The sequence below is a fragment of the Eucyclogobius newberryi genome, unplaced genomic scaffold, assembly GCF_026437365.1.
Source record: "Eucyclogobius newberryi isolate DKJ021-1_F unplaced genomic scaffold, fEucNew1.0.hap1 SCAF_7, whole genome shotgun sequence".
Classification (NCBI taxonomy): Eukaryota; Metazoa; Chordata; class Actinopteri; order Gobiiformes; family Gobiidae; genus Eucyclogobius; species Eucyclogobius newberryi.
In genome coordinates, this window is record NW_027316389.1 from 31,118,486 (window position 1) to 31,140,588 (window position 22,103).

Genomic DNA, 22,103 nt, shown 5'->3' on the forward strand with positions numbered 1-22,103 from the left:
AATTCTATTCATTGAAATTATACACACACAAAGTGTCAGACGTGTCTTTGCACATGTGTTAAATTGTTTGGTCCGTGTTTTTGAAATATTCAGGATTCACATTCGATTTGATGAAGCACTTTTTAAACTTGAAATAAATGTATAATTGAAATGTTCTTTTGATACTTGGTATTCCATAAGGCATTTTACCCAAAGCCAAAGATCCAAATCCAGAACATGAGCCAGAAATATTCACAATTTAGTCTGAAAATTCCAAAGCGGAAGTTCAAAGTGCGCATGCGTCAAGTTGCTCCACATAATTCACGTTTCTTCTGTTGTCAACAGAAGATAAATGCTGGTAAGTTTCATTTAAAGTTGGGTTGGATGCTTATTTCGTTGTAAAACATGTATTTAAATGTGATTGGTCGGGTTTCAAGTTGAATAATAAGTGGACTAATACGAATGCTACAACAGTTAGCATAGAGCGATCAGTGTGTTTACCATATTGTGACCAGTGAAACAAATCCTGCTTCCTTTAGGACAAATCACTCTGATTTATAGTTAACAATATTAAGATGCGTTCTTTGTATTGGGTTTGTATACTATAAATGCTGTATGTAATGAAATGTCTGTCTTATCTCTACCCTTTTTCTTAGTCTACTTCTCATGACATTTCTGGATGAAATTAGTCACGGTTTCCTAGGGGAATGTAGTCTTTGGATTTTATTTTATTTTATGAACAAAAAAATATCCATAGTTGCTTGAAATAATTAAAATCTCCCATTTGTGTAGATTTAAATTTCCATTGGATATGGCTACTGTGTTTTTATGGATTTATTTATTTTTTCAAAATGACAGACTTTTGTTCAGCAGTACTGCAACCACCATGTCTGGGAGGCTGAACTTCACTAACATCACTGCCCTAGCTCCAATGGTTCGAGTGGGGACTCTGCCCATGAGGCTGCTGGCTCTGGACTATGGAGCTGATGTCGTCTACTGCGAGGTAAGGGCCATAAAGATATTATTCAATTCCATTACCAACTGCGTAATGGAGAAACTGGGCACTTACATTTCTGAATCATTTTAAACATCATTTCTGTCAAGATACCTTTTATTTCCTCTATCAAACCAGTGTTTATTTGTTTTCATACTTTGACTAGTTTTTCCCTATATTTTTAGGAGCTGATTGACATAAAAATGGCGCGATGTAAGAGAGTGGTTAATGGTAAGACTTTCTTGTTAATTTAAAAATGTCACGCAGAATGCATCAAATGGCTTTCCGTTGCTTTTCTCTGACTAATTCAGGCAGTGATAGTCGTAAGACCTGAAAAATCACCTAAAAATAGATTTAATAGTTAGTGCATGTTTCCTTGTGTCCAAGAACCGATGGGTTCCTTTGTTACTTTATGTGTTTAGTTTTAATTGTACCTCATCACTATTTTCCTTACAAATGTTTTCTTAAGTTAGGTGAAATCAAATATCTCTTTGTTTCTCAGAGGTTCTAGACACAGTGGACTTTATTGCTCCAGACGACAGAGTGATGTTCAGGACGTGTGAGAAAGAGAAGGACCGAGTCATCTTCCAAATGGTAAGATGCGCGTACGTAATGGTAAATATAATGTATTAAATCAAATCTTATGTTCCGTTAAATCTCTTTTTGCAGGGCACAGCTGACCCAGACAGAGCCCTGACTGTGGCAAAGCTTGTGTATGTTTTTATGTTTTTTGAGCTCGACTTACTTCTCAGTTATAGCTCAACCAATTGTTTTTCAACTTTTTCTCATCAAAAAAGAAAACCTGAGGATATTCTTCTGCATAATGTTTTATGTGACATATAAGCCTTTTTAAACTATTTTACCAGTGATATGTGCAAGTACCAATTCGTCTTTGCCTATAGTCCCAAGCTTCTTCAAAAAAAAGCCAGTATACAGTATGTGCAATGGTTAAGGGTGTTGCACATGTCCTTGTTACCACCGCGGCATTGTGGGTTCGCTTCAGGACGAAAAGTTCCTACCTCTTCCCCATTTCGCGCTACAACCGTCCAGTCTAATATTATTATTATTATTATTATTATTATTAATAATAATAATAATAATAATAATAATAATAATAATAAATATATATATTTTAAAGGCAGTATAGTATTCTTATAGTATACTATTCACAACAGTCCAATATAAAAATGATAGGCTTTAAATGCTAATGTCACTCTTAACTATTGTAGTGAACAGGATGTAGCAGCCATTGATGTAAATATGGGTTGTCCCAAAGAGTACTCCACTAAGGTGAGTGAGTTTCAGCCATCATCATTTGTTCTCCTGTTGCTTGGTGTCATATTGTCTATTTAGTTCTGTTTTTGTGGTCCTCCAGGGTGGCATGGGAGCTGCTCTTCTGTCGGATCCAGATAAGATTGAATCGGTAATCCCCAATTTTGTATTCATACTGTGCATGCTATTAATGATTTAATTTAATTATTAAGCTGGTTCTTCTCTATGATCCCAGTATGTTTATCTAGTTGTGGGTCTCAGAGGGTCCTGGCTTAGCTTAGGTGGAGTTGCAGATTTTACTGTACTGAAAATAGTTAGAAAATAGTTAGAAAACAACTAAACCTATTTCTCTCTATAGATTCTCAGAAAATTGGTAGGAGGAGTAAACAAACCTGTCACATGTAAAATTCGAATCCTTCCCTCGGTTTGTGGACGTTTTTCAGTTTCTAAAATTACATTTCTGAACTGTTCTTACAAGTCGAGTTCCTTTTCTTGTAGCTGGAAGACACAATCAGGCTAGTCAAACGTATTGAGAAGACTGGTGTAGCAGCTGTTGGTGTACATGGCAGGTGACTGAAAAACACTGTAGTTTTCATTATGAATTCAATGTATACTGAAAATATGGAAATATTTCAAATTTCATTCAACTTATTGTATTGTTATTTCTGTATTCAGATTCAAAGAGGAGCGTCCCAGGCACCCGGTCCATTGTGATTACATCCTGGCTGTAGCTAATGCCGTTTCTGTTCCCATCATTGCCAAGTAAGTTGTCAGGAGATGTTGGCGATTTTTATATAACCTACTCAAGATAATATTTTAAAAAATAAGACATGCAAAATTAGAATATTGAGTACATAGTCTATTTGAAGCTGCTTAAAGAACAGAAACTTGCCATGTATTCTTCCAAACAAGGGTATTGGGTAATATTTCTGCTCTTTTGCATGTCATTTCAAATTGACCTTACATGGACCTCAACCAAGACCTGCACAGGCACATTTTAGCACATTTCTGATGGATTAAAAAAAAATAATAATGAATTTGTTATTGATTGAAATATACATTTTTGTTAATATCAATCACACCTAGTCATAAATATCTAAATATAGACGATAACCTAATTTTGTTCCCATGTCTTTGCCAGTGGTGGTTCTCTGGACCTGGTAAAGACTTTTGCAGATATAGAGGAGTTCAGAAAAGCGTCGGGGGCGTCCTCTGTGATGTTGGCCCGAGCCGCGATGTGGAACCCCTCAGTGTTCTGCCCCAAAGGCCTGTTGCCACTGGAGACGGTCATGGAGGAGTACCTCAAATATGTGCGTGCTGGGAGATGTGTGTATATACATAGAGAAACAGGTTTTGCATTTAAACTAAGCGAGGCTACATATTTTTCCTCACAAGAAGCCGTGGCAAGTATAGACACACAGTTACAACATCAACAACAATGAAGTAACAGGAAGAAGCACAGACTATGAAAAACAAATGTAAGGGAACGGTTGAAATGTTGTAGATGACAAACCAATGCCACCGCGCAAGCTACCGGTCGATCTCTGAGGCAGTCTGGGTCGACCCTGAAGGCCTGTCTTTTATATTGAGTTTATTGTCTGGCGTGGATAAATGCGCTGACACTCTAGCGCAAGTGTACCACAAGCTACAATAAGTGTGAGAACAGTAGTTTCCGCTTTCCTGTGAGTTTAAATATGCCTGTGGAAAGCACATGCTCAAAGGAGGGAAGAGGAGACTGGTAGTGGACCTGTTCACGGTGATTTTATCCTTCACAAAGCAGGCTGTTGCCAAAGGAAAGCAACTTTCTCAAGTGTCAAGACCCTCCCCTCAGTGTTACCATGGAGATCGTCTCACTAATATAAATAATATAATAGTTAGAAGAGCTACATGTGAAGTGCTGATCTTATACCTACTTCTGTTATTATTATCTAGTCAAGTCTAAATTCTAAAACTAACTCGCCATCTTCCTCCTATAATATACGTAAATCTATTGATAGATTTTCAGATTTTGAATAAAAAAGTAGCTTGGTGGACACTCCTGATCGCTTTGTTATGTCATCTACTATCTAACTAACTAGCAAATGTATTTTCTTTTCCAGGCAATCAGATATGAAAACCACGCCTTCAACACAAAGTACTGTCTGTGTCAGATGCTCCGAGAGAAAGTAGAGACCCCTCAGGGAAAGCTGGTCCAAGCAGCTCAGACCAACGCCGAGCTAAGGTGCACTGAATGATTTGTGTGTGTTTTCTTCTTCCTCTCTGCCCAAAGACCTGTGTTTTATTAGAGTGTGAATGAATGTGACAGTTGAACGGTAGTCTGTCTTTGTCATATTATAATTGATTCGTAGATGATGAGCCTCTGTCCTGTCTTTTGGGTGTTTTTGTGTCCCAACTTACTGCTCACTTCCAATGGAAATGAACGGTAGAAGATAAAAACTTCACTGACCTTCAACTGTTTTGTGTTGCAGTGCGGCGTATGGCCTACAGGAATATTTCCAGAAGGTGCAGGAGGAGCATCAGGTCAAACGGGACGCACTTCAGAGTCACTGCCACCAGGACCGGCCCATGATGGACGGAGATGTGCTCACCATGGCTGTTAAGTTTGAGAGGCAAGTTACTACACACATGTACTGATCAGTTACAAAAACGGTTGAGTTTTCCTTTGGAAAACTGTACAAATCATATTTTACTGTTTTGGTGGTTTTTCATTCAAATTCTTTAACGTGCGTGATACATTTTTGTAAAGCAACAGTGAAATACAACATTTGGGAAATTAAAATAATGAATGAAACGAATCAATACATGTTTTTTCCTTCCATTTAGGAGGGAGTATCCACCCCAGATTACACCAAAGATGTTCCTTCTGGAGTGGAGCCGCAAAGAGAAATTGGAACAACCCTCTTATGAAACTGTAAACATTTCCTTTTTTTAAAAAATGTTGGCTATAATGTACTGAAATTAATATTGACTTATTAGCTTATTAATATCCTTCTGATTGGTGTACTTGACTCTTTCAGGTGCAGCGGACTCAGGATAGAGGGTTCCAGTCGACAGTAACTATAGCAGAGAAGAAATACAGATCTTCATTGTGGTCCGTAACTTGCCTGTTTTATTGTTTCATTTATGGGATATACTCCACTACATATTCTTACTAGTGATGTTACGTGCGATTGGTGCTTTCCACATCTGCTTACCATGTTTTCAGTTTTTTTTAAAAGACATCAGTTTGAATGTACATGTCCTATATACATGATAAGTTCCATGAAAGAAAGAATTCAAATTAAGATTTGTTTTTTTTTCAGGGAGAAGTCCAAGAGGTTTGCAGAACAAGCCGCTGCCGTAGTGTGCCTGAGAGTGTTGGGGATTCCAGAGGGCCGCCTCGGAGAAGAGGACTCTGGTTTGGTTTGTAAAAGGAAGAGGGAGACTAAAGGAATTAACGGCGACGAAGAGGGCAGCAAAAAGCGCCATCTAGTGGATGGTCAGGAAGAAACAGAATCCACAAAGACAGAGTCGGTCACAAATGGGGACCATCACACACCAAAGTCAGAGCAGACTAAGAGTTAGGGGGCTGCACAGGGAATGCATTGAACTGGACTTTAAAATATAGGCATTGGTTTAATTATTTTACCTTTTTTGTTTCTACTTATACCATTTTAAATTCAATTGGCAAAGTACTGTGAATGATTGTCTTTGTTGGTGATAAATTATTTTTGCGACTTACAACCTAAAGGTAAATTCAGAAGTTATGTTAGTATTGATGAAATATTAAGACCAAGTTATCAGTCCACGTGGTTTACAACAATTGTTTTATTTTAGTTTTCTCAATTGAAAAACCTTTCCAATTATAAGTTATGTGCTTGGGGAAAAGCAGAAGGTGTTGAAGAGTATTGTGAATTATACAAAAGTAAAGGCTATGAAATATGGGCCCTAAATTTCTAAAAAACGCTGCCTTACTTTGTTGTTTTAATTGATTTATTGTTCAACTGATTATCCCATTTGTCCCATGATGATTTTCACATTTTATTTTCATTTATTCTCATGTCTCATACCTGGATAACAGATTTCAAGATATTGGTGATGGTTTGAATGTGGCTACGACGGGTCATGTTTTGTTTATTTAGGCAGTTTTGGGCTTAGACTGGGTCAGTTGGAGTTAGAAAAATAATTATCCATACATTTCCCAAACTCAGCCAAGTAATATTGTAAATCTGTTTTGGCTCATTGAAAAATAAACCACTATTACCTCTTAAGTTCAATTTCCTGTTTTTCTTTTATGCAATTTATAAAAGTTGATCATTTTGTGTATTTTATTACCAGTTATCAACAAATGCTGCATGATATTAAAATGTTTACTTTGATAATACAGGCTCTAGAGTCTGATAGCTTTCTGTTAGGTACATATAGAGCAAGATACTAAAACTTTACAGGGGATTTATTAAACTGACCTTTCCCTTTTACCGCCAACATTCATAATCTTTATTTTAACAATATGGTGTGTAATTGAGAAACTATCTAAACTTGTAGTCTGTATTGGTATGACTGATTGTAAATGGAAAAGTCACGCTATTACAAATGTTTCATTTCGTCCTCTCTAAAGTGAATCTAGGATAGTTGGCAGCGTTTAAACCTTAACTCTGCTGAGCTCTGACCACAAAGTCCCAAATTGAGATTGAGCCTGATATGAAATACACCCCAAGTCATGACGAAAGCAATGTGCGTAATGGTGCGTTCAATAACACTGGGAAAACTATTTGAATATTATGTAGTAGAAAAAACAAAAACGGTGGCGCTATACAGTTAAATATCCAATATAATAATTAATACCTTGTCACTGTGTAGTTTTTCATGGACTGTACTTTTTCTGATAGAGTAACCCCTACTCAAATAACTACATCGCCACTATAGTAATTAGTACATATTTACGTTTTGCAACAAAAAAATACTTGGGTTGTATTTGTCAAAGAAATTAAAACGTTTAAAAAAATATATATATTAAAAAAAACCACAAACATGTACTCTGCATTTTCAACATTACAGTGAACAGCTTATTTCTTATGCTAAACGTAAATAACATTTTGATACTATTAGTAATTGTAATCATTTCGAGTGATTTGCTACGATGGCTGAATTAAATGTATTTGTTTACTATGTTTTCACAACGACTGACTCTGTAGTCTTTTTTCCGAAAAGTACGTGAACGCGGCACGAGGATCAACCTGGAGTTAACTACGGCACCACTGCGCACAAACACCCAAAACAAGCGGTTTTGAACCGCTATGGGACACATTTGACCAACTAACCTTCCCCCGTAAGGACTTTTATACTCGTGTCTGTTTGGATTAACAACTTTGAAAACGGTAAATGTCGACGTGTTGCAGTTTAAGTTGAGTTCTGCTTTGAGTCCGATGGCAGGTCTAGAGGCGCACGGATCGGTTTGACGCATCTTTCACGGACTTTTTTACGTCCCCAAAATCCAATGTCCACAGCAAACTGCGCTGAGGAGCTGGACTTCAGACTGATCTTTGAGGAGGACGGAAGACAACCAATAGGTACGTGTCGTTTTAAGCCACAGGACGCGAGTTTGTTAGCAATTTTCCAACTGTATCAAAGCTACATCAAAAAGAGGGAGAAAAACAGGAAGTCACTGTCACAATAAAGCCCCCCAAAAACAAACTAAACGTAGAGAGCAGGCATTCGCAAGTAAAATAATAAAGCAGTTTATTTCACTATATTCAATGCTTTGAATAAAATGTGTAATTCGTTGCACTAGAAGTGGTATGCTATGCATTTACTGTTTTGATGGGCATAATGTGCATGAGTTTTAGTCTGTAAATGATATAATCAGGATCATAAATGTATTGTCAATGTGTAATGTGGGAGTGGCTACGCGAGATAAAAACAGCAGAAACACACATCGTGTAAAGTGTTTTTGCACAAAGAAGCCAACGCTCCTACAGCAAATGTTTCAAGTTGTGCTTTCATGTATTACATATTCATTAAGTTTTAAATGTATGTTTTGTTTGGAGGAGTTTACAGTGAAGCCAGATTCAGCCTGGACAGCAACAAACCACTTTATTTCGAACTCAACACAAACATGATAACAAGATATAGTTAGTTACTACTACTACTACTATTTGGCTTGTCATGATTACATCATTGACATTCAATAAATTAATAAAGAATGAACAATACTTTTTAGGAGTCCATATTTATCGTGTGTACTTTTATTGCACGAGCAGCAACCTTTTTAATATTTTATAATATGTCAACATTTGAGTGGTTGAATAGTTAACGTCTCTAGATATCAATCATTTTAGTTTAATTATTCCAGCTCATATTTTATGCTTATCAGTACATACTTCAAATTGTTTTATTGTTACTATTACTTAGAATAACTTAAATAGCATTTTTACACCAGAATGCTATTATGTCCATTTCTATCAGTAACAATATATCATCTTAATCTTTGATTTATCTTGGTAAACATTACATGTTTATACTATCAGTTACTTAATAAATATAAAAATGACACCGCCACCATAATCTCTTAATTTGAAAATCTACAGTGGAAGTGTATTTTTGGTTAGCGAAGTGACACTTCCAGCTGTCTCTGTGAAGCTGCTCTGTGTTAAATTTAGGCGAACTTCAAAATGTAAATCAGGAGCAAACAAGTGAGCCACCGAGTCTCCCACGGGGCAGTGACCGCACTGAACCTGAAAACTACTGTTTGTTAATATGGCATTGAAACAGACAAAAATAGTCTCTAGTATAGCCTAAATGAGCCATTCTATTTGCGTCAGTCAAGATCTCTCATCTAAGTTATATCAGTTTTTGGTCATATGATGAAAGACTTCCTTCCTCTAAAGTTATCGTCTTCATCAAGCTGTTTTCTGAAGTTCTGAACAGTACAGTAAAAAAAACTTAACACGTGACAACACAAGGTTTTCCAGTTTCCACTGAAAGCATAAAATATTACAGATCTAAAATCAGCAATATTTGTCTTTTTGATTTAGTTCACAGTCTATGAAAACAAAAGTACAATTTAACACATCTTGACTATTGACCGTGACAAACTATGTGACAAACACATCATGGAACGTTTGAAGTGGTCTTTCATTCCCCCCAGTGCCAGGGACAGTTCATTAAACACATTTTTGTGGTTGGGACGTGGTTTCTGTCAGACACAGTTTGTGCCAACAGCCTGCCCCCCAGCTGCTTTTACTTCCTGGTTCCAGAAAAAAAAAATCAAGTGACCAACCGGCAGACTAGTACAACAGTTGTACTTCAAACTTAATTAAGCATGTATAGTGTAAAGAATGTGTTGCAAATGAATAGTTCAAATGACTCGAGCCCAGAATTTTTAGTCTTAAAGTGCATTTGACCATTTATATTCATTTGTATATCCAGATGATGTGACTTTGATGTTTCTGACTTGCTTCAATCCAGTGCTTATCATTTGCCAGTGGCATAAGGAAAGTAGCATCTTTCTCATCGGTAGATCTCTTTTCCTACTATCCAGAAATGTCCACGAAATCCACGAAACAAACTTAATTAATCAAATTTGAAATTACTAAGAAAATGAAACCTAGTCAAAACTCCTCCAAATCGAGATCGAGTGCAGAAACTGACATAGAGAGAGAAGTTTAAACACACCTCCTTTTGAAACATTTGAGGTGTGCATGTAAAGGAAGGACTGGGTACAGTGTGTTAACTGTGATGTAGTCTCGCTAATATTAAAACATTTGAAGTAAAGTGAAAAATAGATGGAAATTAAAATGAGGCTGTCTGCAGGGTAATATATTGTCAAGCATAGTTGATGTTGGCAAATAGATGTTACACCACATTTTTGTTTATTGATTATATTAAATATTATATTGTCACTAACCTTATTGGGATGATTTTGAAATGGATCACAAATGTATATTTATTTAAAGCAAAGCGATTTAAATTAATTACCTAATTAGTTACCTCATTCTGCAACTCCCCTCCCCAGAGCCATATTGAATAATTTAGTTGCGTTTCATCTAAATTCTTTATTAAGACAATAAATAGCAACATATTTATTGTCATTAAGATTAGGGTTGTTAAAGTAATTTAAATTAAATTAGAAATTAATGCGTAATTTTCCTTTTTTTCCCAAGTCTTTGGTAGTTCTGCACAACTGCAGGGTTAGGGTTAGGGTCTATTTGACTAACTATCTGTTCAATGCTGCACTTGGCGTGTGACATTCAAATCACCACTCATCTGCTTTACATTTTACTTTATCTCTCAGCTCTGGATGTGAGGGCTAATCCATCTTCCACACAGACTTTGGATCTCCAAGCCCCAAACTTACACTTCTACCAACATCATGTGGCCCCCCAATCCCAGCCACATCCACAACTTCAGGGGTCCCAGTATGGAGCCCAGGGAAACCCCAGGGCCTTTGACTGCCCTAGTATCCAAATCACCTCCATTGCTCCAAACAATCACATAGACCAGAGCCAGGATGTCCCAGGTGCGGAGGGGGGGTATTCGGATGCCTCTTGGTCTCGAGATCAGCTTTACCTCCCTGTGGACGCTTGTTACCGTGACCAAGCCCTCTGTCCCAGCCCTTGCAGCAGCTTGTCGTCCCGTAGCTGGATGTCGGATTTATCTTCTTGCGAGTCGTTTTCTTGTGCTTGTGATGATGTGGAGGGGGAACTGCAAGACGCGGCCCGACTGGCTTTAGGGTTACCTCACGGGTCACCCCTGGGATCTCCTGGATGTGGGGGAGGGGCGTTTGGTGTGGAGCTCTGGCAGCAGAAGTACCAGCACCCCATGGCCTTCAGTCCGGCTCTGTCTCCTCACCAGTCTCCGCTCGGCTCGCCCTGCCACTCGCCCCGAACCAGTGTCACAGAGGAAAGCTGGCTCAACCGCCTGCCCACGTCCAGGTAATTCTGCTGCAGATCTGTGGCTGGAGAATGGAATAATTATAGGAATTTAAACTCTTATGATATTTCATTGCATTTAATGTGTTGCCAGTGTGCACTGTATAGATTTTTTTCCAATCCCAAATTTGAATTTGAACTAAATGGCTTAAAAGGGAAATACTGCTCTGACATTAATTACATTTTATTTGATCTATGATCATGAGTGTTTTGTTGGTGTGTTCCCTCATTTGTCCAGGAGTGTTCCATTGTAGAAAAAGATTCAGTTGTAGTCATCTGTGACTAAAACTAAATCTTTTTCTACAATCTTAATGTATTTTATATGCTAATGCGAAATTTTGATATTCCACTAAAACAAATGTTAAGATATTTCCCCACAATGCTTTGAAAGACGTAATTGAACTAAGTTCAGTGGTTTGTTTTCCAGACCATCTTCCAGACCAACCTCACCATACGGTAAAAGACGTCATGGCAGCTCTGACCCCCGCGCTCGCTCGCCCTCTCCTCTCCACTCTCCCAGCCCCACCCCGGGGGCGTCTCCTCGGGGCAGTGTGACTGACGACACCTGGGTGGGCAGCCCAGGAGCTGCTCTGGGTGCCCTCCTAATGTCAGGCTACACAGAGCTGGATGTCCCATCTAAAACCAGGCGAACATCAGGGCAGCAGTTGGGGGTCCTGACGGGGCAGGCTGACCCAGTGCTGGAGGAGTTGAGGACCACCATCCCGTTTCAAGATTCCCCTGGAGAGGAGACACACGACCGCGACGGACTTGCTGAGCTCTTCCTCCAAGTGCCTTCTCACTTCAGCTGGAACAAGCCCAAACCAGGAAGCACGCCTCTCTTCAGGTCTGTAGGACAACCAGCAGAGACAAGAACTTTAAGATAAGATAAGATAAGATATTCCTTTATTGTCCCACATGGGGAAATTTCATTGGTGCAACGCAGGTAGATAGACATACACACAACTATAGTTTGAGAGTTGTAACAATATTGGAAACGTCATGATTGCAGTTCAATTGCTGCTGTTAGATAATTATTCAACTTAAAAAAAATAAATTAAATCATTATTGCTTTAAACTAAAGGCTTGGGGCATGAGCTTCTACACACCCACAACCTTAAAATGTAGTTATTAATGTGATCATGATCTAGATATAAGATAAGATAAGATGATCCTTTATTGTCCACACATGGGGAAATTTAATTGTTGCAACGCAGGTAGATACAGAAGGAAAAGAACAGATCACTTATAGGAAGTTTGAAAAACACTCTCAATAGAAGATCTCTTATTAACAAAAACTCCTATAGACAAAACCTCCCATTTCCCAACAAGGGATGGAGGGGAAAAATAATAAAGATTAAATAAATAAATACCATTGCATGTGATCACGACAGTAATTGCACATGAATTGCACATGAAATATAATACATATATATAATACATACATAAATATAATACATATAATTACTTCTGATATTAACCTTCACACATTTCACCATAGAAGTCTTAAAACTTAAAACTTTTTCTTTTTTTTTCTCAATAAAACACCTCAACTTGTTTTTTTTTTTAATCTAAAATGATTATTGCTGTCTCCCCAACAGTGCCTCGTCTCCTCCCCCTCTGGACTGGCCTCTCCCAAATCAGTTCAATGGACTTGAACTGACGGTGGAGGTCCAGCCCAAGTCGTATCACCGGGCGCACTACGAGACCGAGGGGAGCAGAGGGTCCCTAAAGGCAGCCTCAGGGGGGCACCCTCTTGTTAAGGTTAATTATCACAAATCAGACGTTTTCTAATTTTATTATTACCGGTAATACATTATTTTTCCACAGTTAATGCATTATTTTTACACAAGACAGACTCACTGTTCTGTGGTTTGTTTAAAGCCTTATCAATGAAAGCCTCTTAGTGAAACCACAGCGATTCATGAATCGCCTAGACCTGCGCATGTGCTTCATGCTTTTGAAACTGTGCCAAAACACTTGTTTCAACACGGCCATCACTAGAGGAAACTCACCCTGACACAGAAGGAAACATGCAAACTCTGCACAGAAAGGTTTGGCCCGGGAGTCAAATCTGCAACCTCCCTGCTGAGAGGCGAGTGTGCTTGCCACTCTGCCACCGTGCCGCCAAGGCAAGGTGCTCTTTTTTATCAAGAGCTTGATTTGTTTCACACAAGCTGTTATGAGACAACTTTTGTCTCCACAACCCACAGAATATTCCTGGGCGGATCATTGAGGGATCATCCAAATGATCTTGGCAGCTTGTCAGCTGTGCTTTGCACCTTGGAACTCAACTTACCTCTCGAGGCCATTTTTGCCCAGGTCTTTCTTATGGTGCAATCAGACTGAGGCGTCAAGTTTACTGTCTGTGGTGGAAGTACGTCTATGTCGTCCAGCTTCTTGCAGTGTCTTAGACGCATGACTATTCTGTTAGTGGAGATAGAATAGTCAACCTACAGTTTGTTTGTTTTATAACTTCTGTATGGCATGAGTTTCTATTACCTTCTACATATCTTTATTTATTTAATACATATTTATTTTTCTGTATTATTCAATGTATTTATTCTAATTGTTAGTGTAATTATTTGAGTTAATAACAGATCTTTATTGATATGATACATTACACTATGTCTAACTAAAGTTGAGGTGTATCATTATTACATTATAAGTCATATTAGTGATGCTTGGTTTCCCTTGTTTCACTGGTGTACATGGCTGAATATGAATGCACATGTTTGTTGACAGTGTAAGTAAACAGGAAGTAGAGACTAGTAACCCAGCTAGAACCTGTAACAGACACCAGTGCAGTTATTCTGGGTGTCACTCTGCAGCTTCCAGTCAAGGACACCAGGTCTTCACACAGGAAACCAGCTTAGACCACTGTGACTCTAAAGGCCCAAGTCACGGGATGTACCAATGAATGAATCAACATTTTTGATACTATTTAAAACTTTAGTTGGGTCTGCAGGGGTTTGACATCGCCTACATTTCCTGTATTTAGTATGATTGGTCAAAGGCACATGCATGTGGCAGTCTGCCATAGAGACCATCAGACGCCATGTGACTAAATTGGCTTAGGACTCCATTTTGGCAGTGAATTGACAACAAAGCTAAGTTTTGCTGTTCAAGTTTATATTTTTTGCCATAAATGATAATTAAACATTTGTGACCCTTACCTGGCATGTGTGTTCTTTTGAAGGAGACATGCTTTTCAGGTACTTGGTGTTAAACATATATAAGTAGATAATCTTTTTTAATTTTGTCCATTGTAAAGTGCAATATTGGTCCAAAACATAGAAACCGGACCATTGACTTGATCTGTTCAAAACAGAACTGATAAGCCCCGCCCCCCACCAAAAGAGGCAGACAATTGTCATTTACATGTTTGTTTGTTTTTAAAGTGGCTACGTGACATTTTAGTACCTGACACGTATCATTCAGAGTCTTTATTCGTTCAAATAATTGCAACTAAGTACAGGGATGTGGGTGAGGATAGGGGGTAGGTGAAAACAAGAATTTTCTGAGCTATCAAGCCTCAGGTGCAGTATACAGGATTTACAGGATTTACAGGATTACCCAAACATGCAGGAGTCAATCTAAATACAGCTTTGTGTAAATCAATGATGGGGAAACCATTTTAACAAGGTTAAAAGCTCATTAAAGTTAATTTGGCATTTCAATTTGCATTATCTGGACATCTGCATTACCTCCCACCTGCTTATATAATTGACAATGGTCACTTTATGAGAAATGTACTATATCATCTGGATACTGTTATTGAAATCAAGACTATTGTAATGTAATGGTAAACATTTAATTGATAATGAAAAAATGATCAAATACTGAAGTAATCATCATAACGTTCCTCCCTCCTGTGTCCTCTGTCCAGTTGAGTGGATTTAGTGATCAGCCCGTAAGCTTGCTGTTGTTCATTGGCACTGCAGACGACGGGTACATCCGGCCTCACTCCTTTTACCAGGTCCACCGTGTCACTGGCAAAACGGTCTCCACCAACTGCCACGAGAAGGTCCAGGGCAACACCAAAGTCCTGGAGATCCGCCTGCTTCCGGAAAACGGCATGTCCGCCAGGTAAACTACAGGCAACAGCTCAAACTTCCTCTCTGTAAGGCAGAGAGGAAGTTATGACATTAAAAAAAAAAGGATGTAACTTTTGTCTCTTTTTTCCCCCCAGCATTGACTGTGCCGGGATCTTGAAACTACGCAACGCCGACATTGAGTTAAAAAAAGGGGAGACGGACATCGGGCGTAAAAACACCAGAGTTCGAGTCACATTCAGGGTCGCTGTGCCTCAACCGGACGGACAGATTCTGTGGCTTCAGACAGCCTCCGGGCCCATCGAGTGCTGTAAGATTTTCATATAAATTAAAACCATTTTGCCAAACCTTGTGTTGGTATCTTTCTGTTGTAGTTGTTGTATCCTTTCCTCTGTGTCATGTGTTCTGTCCTTATTCTTATATTGGAAAAATGTACAATACACAAAAAAAATAATTAACGTCTAATTTCTGAAGCTGTAAATTGAATGAAGAATTGTGACACATTTATTTAGTTGGACAGTAACAAATGCCAAATGATCCTATTTGAATGCCATTTTTGTGCTTCGTGTATTCATTGCATGTGCTTTGTTGCAGCCCAGCGCTCGGGCCAGGAGCTCCCTCACGTGGACAGCTTCAGTCCGTCCTGTTGCTGTGAAGACGGGGGAGACGAGATGGTCATCACAGGCTCAAACGTCTCCACTCAGTCCAAAGTAGTGTTCCTCGAGAAAGGGCCCGGTATGAAACCTCTGTCATTGTTGAATAATTAAATAATATATTGTGTAAATGTCTTTCCCTATGACATCATTCCCTCCTTAAATGAAAAGGAATTATTGGCATTTCCAAACCACTTAATATTGATATCAGCCCCCAAATTTCCATTCCTCAGGCCCAAACTTAAAAGTGTCTAATCGAAAGTTTCTTCATTTGTCAGATGGGCGGTCTGTGTGGGAAATGGAGGCCAGAATTGCGCCGGAGAAAAGTTCTGGGGTGAGTATTTGTGACGGGAGCTGGGATTTGGGCCTCATCTCACAATCCTACACTGAGCCTCAAACTATCGAGGCACTTCAGATTTTTGGGCACTTTTAAAGAACGCATGCTCTTTCAGGTACATAGTATTTAACTTTAACATGTAGTAAGTACAGTAGATCATCAGTTTATATTTTGTCCATTTTGTAACCTGCAATATTGAGCTAAAACGTCTTAGTAATAGAAACTGGTCCATTGACTTCCTGTTCAAAACCGCAGAACTGATAAGCGTCGCCTCTTCACGGTGATATTTCACTATAAAAAGCAGAGGATTGTCCTTAACATGTTTTGTTTTGTTTTGTAGTGACTGTGATATTTTAGAATCCAACATGTATTTCTCTAAACACAGGGATATAGGTAGGGATAGGGGGTAGGTGGAATCAGACATTTTCTGAGCACTCGAGTCTTAGTTGCAGTAAAACATAGGATTACTCACACATGTTTGAGTCAAAATACAACTTTGAGTAAGATAATGATGAGAAAACACTCAAGGTTAAAATGTTATTAAAAATAATTTACATAATTTGTCCCCTTTAAAATGTGATAAATTCAGCATTGTTGTGTAAAAGTAATGATAATTTGTGCTTTTTTTTTTAGTTAATCCAGTATTATTAAAATAGATTTTGACAAAAATTAACCTGCAAAGTAAATGAATTGGTTGTACATAAGTTTGCTCAAAAAACAAAATATCCTAAACGTTGATACAGAAAAGTGTCTGGAAGGAATTATGTTTTTATATTTTTGTAATCTTTATTTTTCAGGCGAGCATTGTCGTTCAAATCCCTCCTTACAACAAGAATCTCTCTGGTCCAGTCCAAGTCCAGTTCTACGTCTCCAACGGAAAGAGAAGGAGAAGCCTCATGCAGAGTTTCACTTTCTTACCCGTCTCTCACCGCCCGCTCCTCACCACCATCTCTGCCCCGCCACCTTTAGTCAAGCGGGAAAGGGGCTGGGAGCAGCTGGACCGCCTTTCCCACACTGCACCTGGCTTTTCCGCCCAACCCTCACCTGACTTGTCTTATTACAACTCTGGAGAGCTTCCGGTTCACTGCGGCCCACCCCAAAATCCTCTCCCTCGTCTCCATCACTCACCCCAACCGCATCCTGTCCCGCTCCCAACATTAATCAATTACCCACAATCCTCGACAGTGCCCCTTCAACCGCCTTCCATCCCTCAGGCCGCATTAGGATCCAATCTAGCCTACGTCGTCCCGCCCAAGCCTGGCTCACGTGGAGAGGCGGGAGTCTGCGTGTCCCCCTCTCTGAGCAGGGCAGCTTTCGCGACGTCGGCGGAACCCCAGAAGGGCCCGGCGCTCCTGAACGCGGTACCAGTGCTAAACATCAAACAGGAGCCTGAGGACCAGCCCAATCCAGGATGTCTAGGTCTGCAGGAAATCACCCTGGACGATGGTGAGCAGATGCATTTAAATTCGCACCCAATTGGACTAAGACCGTATTTTGAAGGTCAAACTTTACATATTCACATTCAAAGGTGCAATTAAAAAGTTTTAACATTCACATAATAAATCAATAACTTTTTTCTTTTTGAATATTACAAAAAACATACACAGAACAAGACCAGAGAGAAAAGGAAAGAATAAAAAGAAAGAGAGCCCAAAAAATAAATTGTCATGTATTTGTCTCCCTATCTATTGTCAGTTTTCAAGTTCAAAGTAAAAGTAAAATTTTCCATATGTAAATATAAGCTATTTCTGTCCAGTCCTTGACAGTTGGTTCTGTCCCTGTCATCCATTTCCCTATTATTGCCACACCATTCCAATGTTGGTGTTTTATGCAATGGGTTTCGGTCCTGCAACTGCTAAACATAATAAACAAAATCCTGCAACATTTCTGACAAATACACAGGGACCAACCAAAAACCAACCTCAATCTTTAAATTTAATTCTAAAGAGTACAGGGAATCAATGAAGTGACTGAAGTGCGGGGGTAATGTGTTCAAAGTGTTCCAATAACTGTGTCTGGACTAGTTGTACTCTACTGAGGACGACTCAAGACCATAGTACAGCCAATTGCAGTTGTCCAAACGTGATGTAATCAACAATTGGACAATCTCTTCAAACTGATTTTGCAGCAGGTAATGCTTAAATCTGACAGATTTGACCAGAACCATAGTGGGACTGTGTCTTTAATCCCAATACATGACTCTAGCTTGGGTAATAACATTTCGTGGTCAACCGAATCAAATGTTGCGAGACCTAAAAGCACTGAAACAGCTGACTGACCAGAATCCATAGCTAAAAATGAAGTATTAAAACTTTAAAAGTGCTCTCTCTGCTCTCTGTGCTGTGGGACGCTTTCAAACCAGACTGAAATGTTTCTGATTTGCCATTAGAGAAGAGATTGGACTGGAATTGACTTTGCAAAAGAAGGGCATCTTAGTAAATGGTCTAGTTGGACAGAACCGAGGGATCTAAGCTGTTGAAGACATCTGCGAAAGAAATGACAATCTCTGTTTGTTCATCAATTTAGGTTTCAGTCATTCATTGTTTCAAATTTGCACATTTTGGTATCCTGTTTAGCCTGAGTGATTTGGCCTTTGCATGTTCCTGTGCAGCTGCGAGCCGTTAGCTTGTCCATGCTCGGCTGCTCTGGGATATTTTTGTGTGTGAGTGTGCGTGCGCGTGCGCGAGTGTGTGCGCGAGTGAGTGTGTGTGCCCAGATAATATTTGCTACCAGAGTCTATGTAGGGCTTCAGCTGTTTATCCAAAAATCTTCCTGGAGTTTTTAACATGACTTTGGTCCGATGCATAACCCCCTTTTGCACAGCATTTACTGTAAACGACTTAATTGAGTCCGTTTAAGTTTAGCCACAAGGAGACGTGAGAGACGCCATGATAGTTTTTAGGTCAGCTCTATTTCCAGATGAGTGGAAGGATGTGGCAGGATTTGCATCTGATGTCAAAACCTACACACAGTCAATGCAAGTTATGGTTTATTGGCCTATATTTGTTGTTCCTGCTCAAAACAAAGCAAAAATCACTACATTACGGCCCGTTTGTCTTTATAATCTGGCCCGCCAAACATGCCATGTAATATTTAAAAAAAAAAAAAAAAGCCCTTAGGCATCTGTCTGCACTTGTATCCTTAATAAATATGATGTGAAATTAATTAAATAATAGATTCAATAGCCTATATTTGACAGAAAAGTGATATTTTATTAGATATTTTTTTCACACCAATGATCGCGGGCCGGCCCTCCGCTACTTGCCTGGATTCGAATATGGCCCTCGGAGGAAAATAATTGCCCACCGCTGCTCTAGAAGGAACCACAAAATTCAAATGAACAAAGACACCTTTGTTAATGTGTTTATTTTTTTATTACATTTTCTAAAATGAATGAAGTTCACACTGCAATGACCAGGATTATGTAGAGAGTACTATTAAAGCCCCACTCATGCAGTAAACAAATAGTGATTTAACATGTTAAAAATACCATAATTGATATATGTCTACAGTGTTAGTTTAGTAATTATGAAACTGGCCTATCCAGTTTTTACACATTTAGAATTGTATGTTTCTTAAGAAAACAAAGCTGTCACACTGCAGAGGCCTGTTTCATAATACTCCTTTACTTTCTATTTTTAAGATAGACTCAAACGGTCAAGTGTGACTTACTTTGTGTCATTTGGGAGTCTCACTAGGTTGCTATGGCAATTTGGACAGGGAACTGAAAGGAGCAGATTTAAAAGGCAGGGAAAGGCCTGAGTGAGACTGGGAAAGACTAAGAAGGGCAAAAAGTCTGGCCCTAACCCTGGCTACTGAAAACGTTTTGTGAAATGGCCCCAGCACATCAAACTGTTTTTTTTTTTTTGTTTTTATGTTTTTTATGTTTTTCAAAAAAGTTGGAAGTAAGACTTTGATAATTATTTCTGTTTACCATAAGCATAAACCCACAGAACCCAGACCAGTTTAGACCTTCTAAAATAAGACCTAGTCCATGCCTGGTCAAAGCCTCATTTTGGCAGGTTTTTGTCTGTTCAATTGAAATATGGCTAATCTAAGATAGTGTGGTCATGCTACACTGTACAGCTGAACTATTCTAAAAACACATCTTATTGTAATTTTTTTTCTTAAAGGTTTTTCAAATGAAATTTTAGCCTACTTAAAAATCATGTTTTGAAGATAGCAGTTCTTATTTATGGGAATACACACTTGAAGTGTAGTAGTAGTTTCCACTCCCAATTGGAGACGGTTTTAGCTTACCAATATTCAGTATGTGCTCAAATGTGTCTTTAAATGTGTTGATTGTGTTTCAAGTATCACACAAAACATGAATGGGACATAATCTTTGATAGTTTCAATTATAGACAATACGCTCCATATTCAAATTTTGCATACCTCCAAAACAATTACGAAATTGTAATTTTTTTTATATATCTTCCGCCTCCATTACTATCATTTCTTTCCAGTTTGACGGCCTGTTTCCAGCTCAGATCTTGTTTGTGTTTACAGTCCTGTTGCTTTAGTTCACTCGTCTCAAGTTTCAAACAGACCTATGAATAGACGGACGCTGGAGAGATTCTGCCATTTGCCGCTCCACAAATAGTCTATTTCCCCCGCTGTCGTAAAATACAGTAAAGGCCTTGTTTATCTTCTCATAAAGTCGCTGTGGCTGTAATGACCAGTTGACCTATACATCAAATTCATATACAGAAATATACAGTATATATAGGCCTGTCACAATAATTACTATATTGATTTATTGTTCAGTAAATTATAGTTTATGGAATATATTGTGAGGCTCAATATATATGGTGTGAATGTTTTCTTTACACTAGTAGGGACATTTTTGTGTTTTTTTTATGATATGGCATTAAGATTTGAGGAGTTGAGTGTTTCATATACATTTACTGCATTGTTAGAATAACATATCATACTTAAAAATGTGTTTCTGAAAGACAGAAAGATAAATTTGACAAAAACAGCCAGATAAAAAAGTTATTTTAATTTAACTCTATTTTCTGGACTATGATTGAACTAAAAATACTTAATTTTGCTTCTAAAAATGTCACAATTTCCTATTCTTTTACGATTACCGGTATATTGCGACCTGAATAATCACGATTATCAATAACCTAATTCACTATCCTAATTCTAAAATATAAATTTTCAGTTAGTGTTGTAATGTCATGTTTTGAGTTCAACTCCTTGCCTTCCGAGTGTGAGGGACTGAAAACCCCTTTTGACTGAATGATTTCTCTGTTGTTGCAGTGAACGAGATCATTGACCGGGACATCAGTGGTCTTTGCTCGGACATGTCTCAATACGACCTGTTCCAGTCCTTCGAATGGGAGCATCACAAATCCAAAGACGCCTTACCGTTTTGTGAAGCTCCTCAATAATGAAACACAACCTCTATGTGCACATTACAATCAATGTGTTTGCACCAAGTGACCGAAAGTGCCTCAAATAAATTCATCCTCTTAGAATTAACTCGACAGGACTGCAGCATCCAATCACCTTCTGTCTCAGGAATGTAACTATACCTCATCCACTCACTAAAGATTTACCAAAGTGACTAAAATTGACAAAGTTAATTAACCAAAGGGCTGAAAATCACCTTACGATCATTACTTCAAAAATTGTGTACAATTTTTTTTACTTTCAATTATTATTTATTGGCCTTTTTGAATCTATTTTTGATACGCTGAAAGTGGGGAAGTACATGATAAAACCGTCAGTTGATATTTTACATTTTAAAGTTTAGATTGAGCGTCTGTACAGTTTATTCTGCTTTTAAGAAATGCTTTTACTGCTATTCAACCTGTTTTTGGTGTGACACTGAAGCTTAGAAAATGTATCAAAGGTTGAATTAAAATAAGACTCAACACTGTGCTCTCTATTGTGTAT

General features: G+C 38.5%; 2 protein-coding genes across 5 annotated transcripts; both read left to right on the top strand.

The window, feature by feature from the left end:
• The first annotated feature begins 257 nt into the window (after positions 1-257).
• On the top strand, positions 258-6,495 carry dus2 (dihydrouridine synthase 2). 3 transcript variants are annotated; one of them, XM_072434545.1, is made up of 16 exons: positions 258-337; positions 850-982; positions 1,159-1,204; positions 1,476-1,567; positions 1,643-1,686; positions 2,203-2,263; positions 2,349-2,396; positions 2,604-2,669; positions 2,744-2,814; positions 2,921-3,007; positions 3,387-3,555; positions 4,345-4,466; positions 4,714-4,854; positions 5,069-5,156; positions 5,263-5,336; positions 5,548-6,495. In XM_072434545.1, the coding sequence occupies exons 2-16, from the start codon at positions 866-868 to the stop codon at positions 5,807-5,809; spliced, it is 1,488 nt and encodes a 495-aa protein (XP_072290646.1). In that variant the 5' UTR covers positions 258-337; positions 850-865; the 3' UTR covers positions 5,810-6,495. The 3 variants fall into 3 exon arrangements, with proteins under 3 accessions (XP_072290646.1, XP_072290645.1, XP_072290647.1); XM_072434544.1 differs by having other exon boundaries at positions 264-337; positions 853-982; XM_072434546.1 differs by having other exon boundaries at positions 277-337; positions 838-982.
• Positions 6,496-7,427: 932 nt separating this feature from the next.
• nfatc3b (nuclear factor of activated T cells 3b) lies at positions 7,428-22,088 on the top strand. 2 transcript variants are annotated; one of them, XM_072434540.1, is made up of 10 exons: positions 7,428-7,794; positions 10,518-11,157; positions 11,582-11,998; positions 12,753-12,915; positions 15,041-15,240; positions 15,344-15,516; positions 15,801-15,941; positions 16,138-16,193; positions 16,994-17,642; positions 21,465-22,088. In XM_072434540.1, exons 1-10 carry the CDS (start codon positions 7,722-7,724, stop codon positions 21,593-21,595), a joined length of 2,643 nt encoding a protein of 880 aa, XP_072290641.1. In that variant the 5' UTR covers positions 7,428-7,721; the 3' UTR covers positions 21,596-22,088. The 2 variants fall into 2 exon arrangements, with proteins under 2 accessions (XP_072290641.1, XP_072290642.1); XM_072434541.1 differs by having other exon boundaries at positions 11,594-11,998.
• Positions 22,089-22,103: the final 15 nt, after the last annotated feature.

Excerpts from the sequence above, each read along its gene's own strand:
- dus2 (XM_072434545.1), top strand. The coding sequence starts at position 866 with ATGTCTGGGAGGCTGAACTTCACTAACATCACTGCCCTAGCTCCAATG. Across the intron at positions 1,205-1,475 it reads ATGTAAGAGAGTGGTTAATG|AGGTTCTAGACACAGTGGAC; the intron begins GTAAGACTTTCT and ends TTTGTTTCTCAG. Across the intron at positions 1,568-1,642 it reads ACCGAGTCATCTTCCAAATG|GGCACAGCTGACCCAGACAG; the intron begins GTAAGATGCGCG and ends CTCTTTTTGCAG.
- nfatc3b (XM_072434540.1), top strand. The coding sequence starts at position 7,722 with ATGTCCACAGCAAACTGCGCTGAGGAGCTGGACTTCAGACTGATCTTT. Across the intron at positions 15,241-15,343 it reads GAAAACGGCATGTCCGCCAG|CATTGACTGTGCCGGGATCT; the intron begins GTAAACTACAGG and ends TTTTCCCCCCAG. Across the intron at positions 15,942-16,137 it reads GTTCCTCGAGAAAGGGCCCG|ATGGGCGGTCTGTGTGGGAA; the intron begins GTATGAAACCTC and ends TTCATTTGTCAG.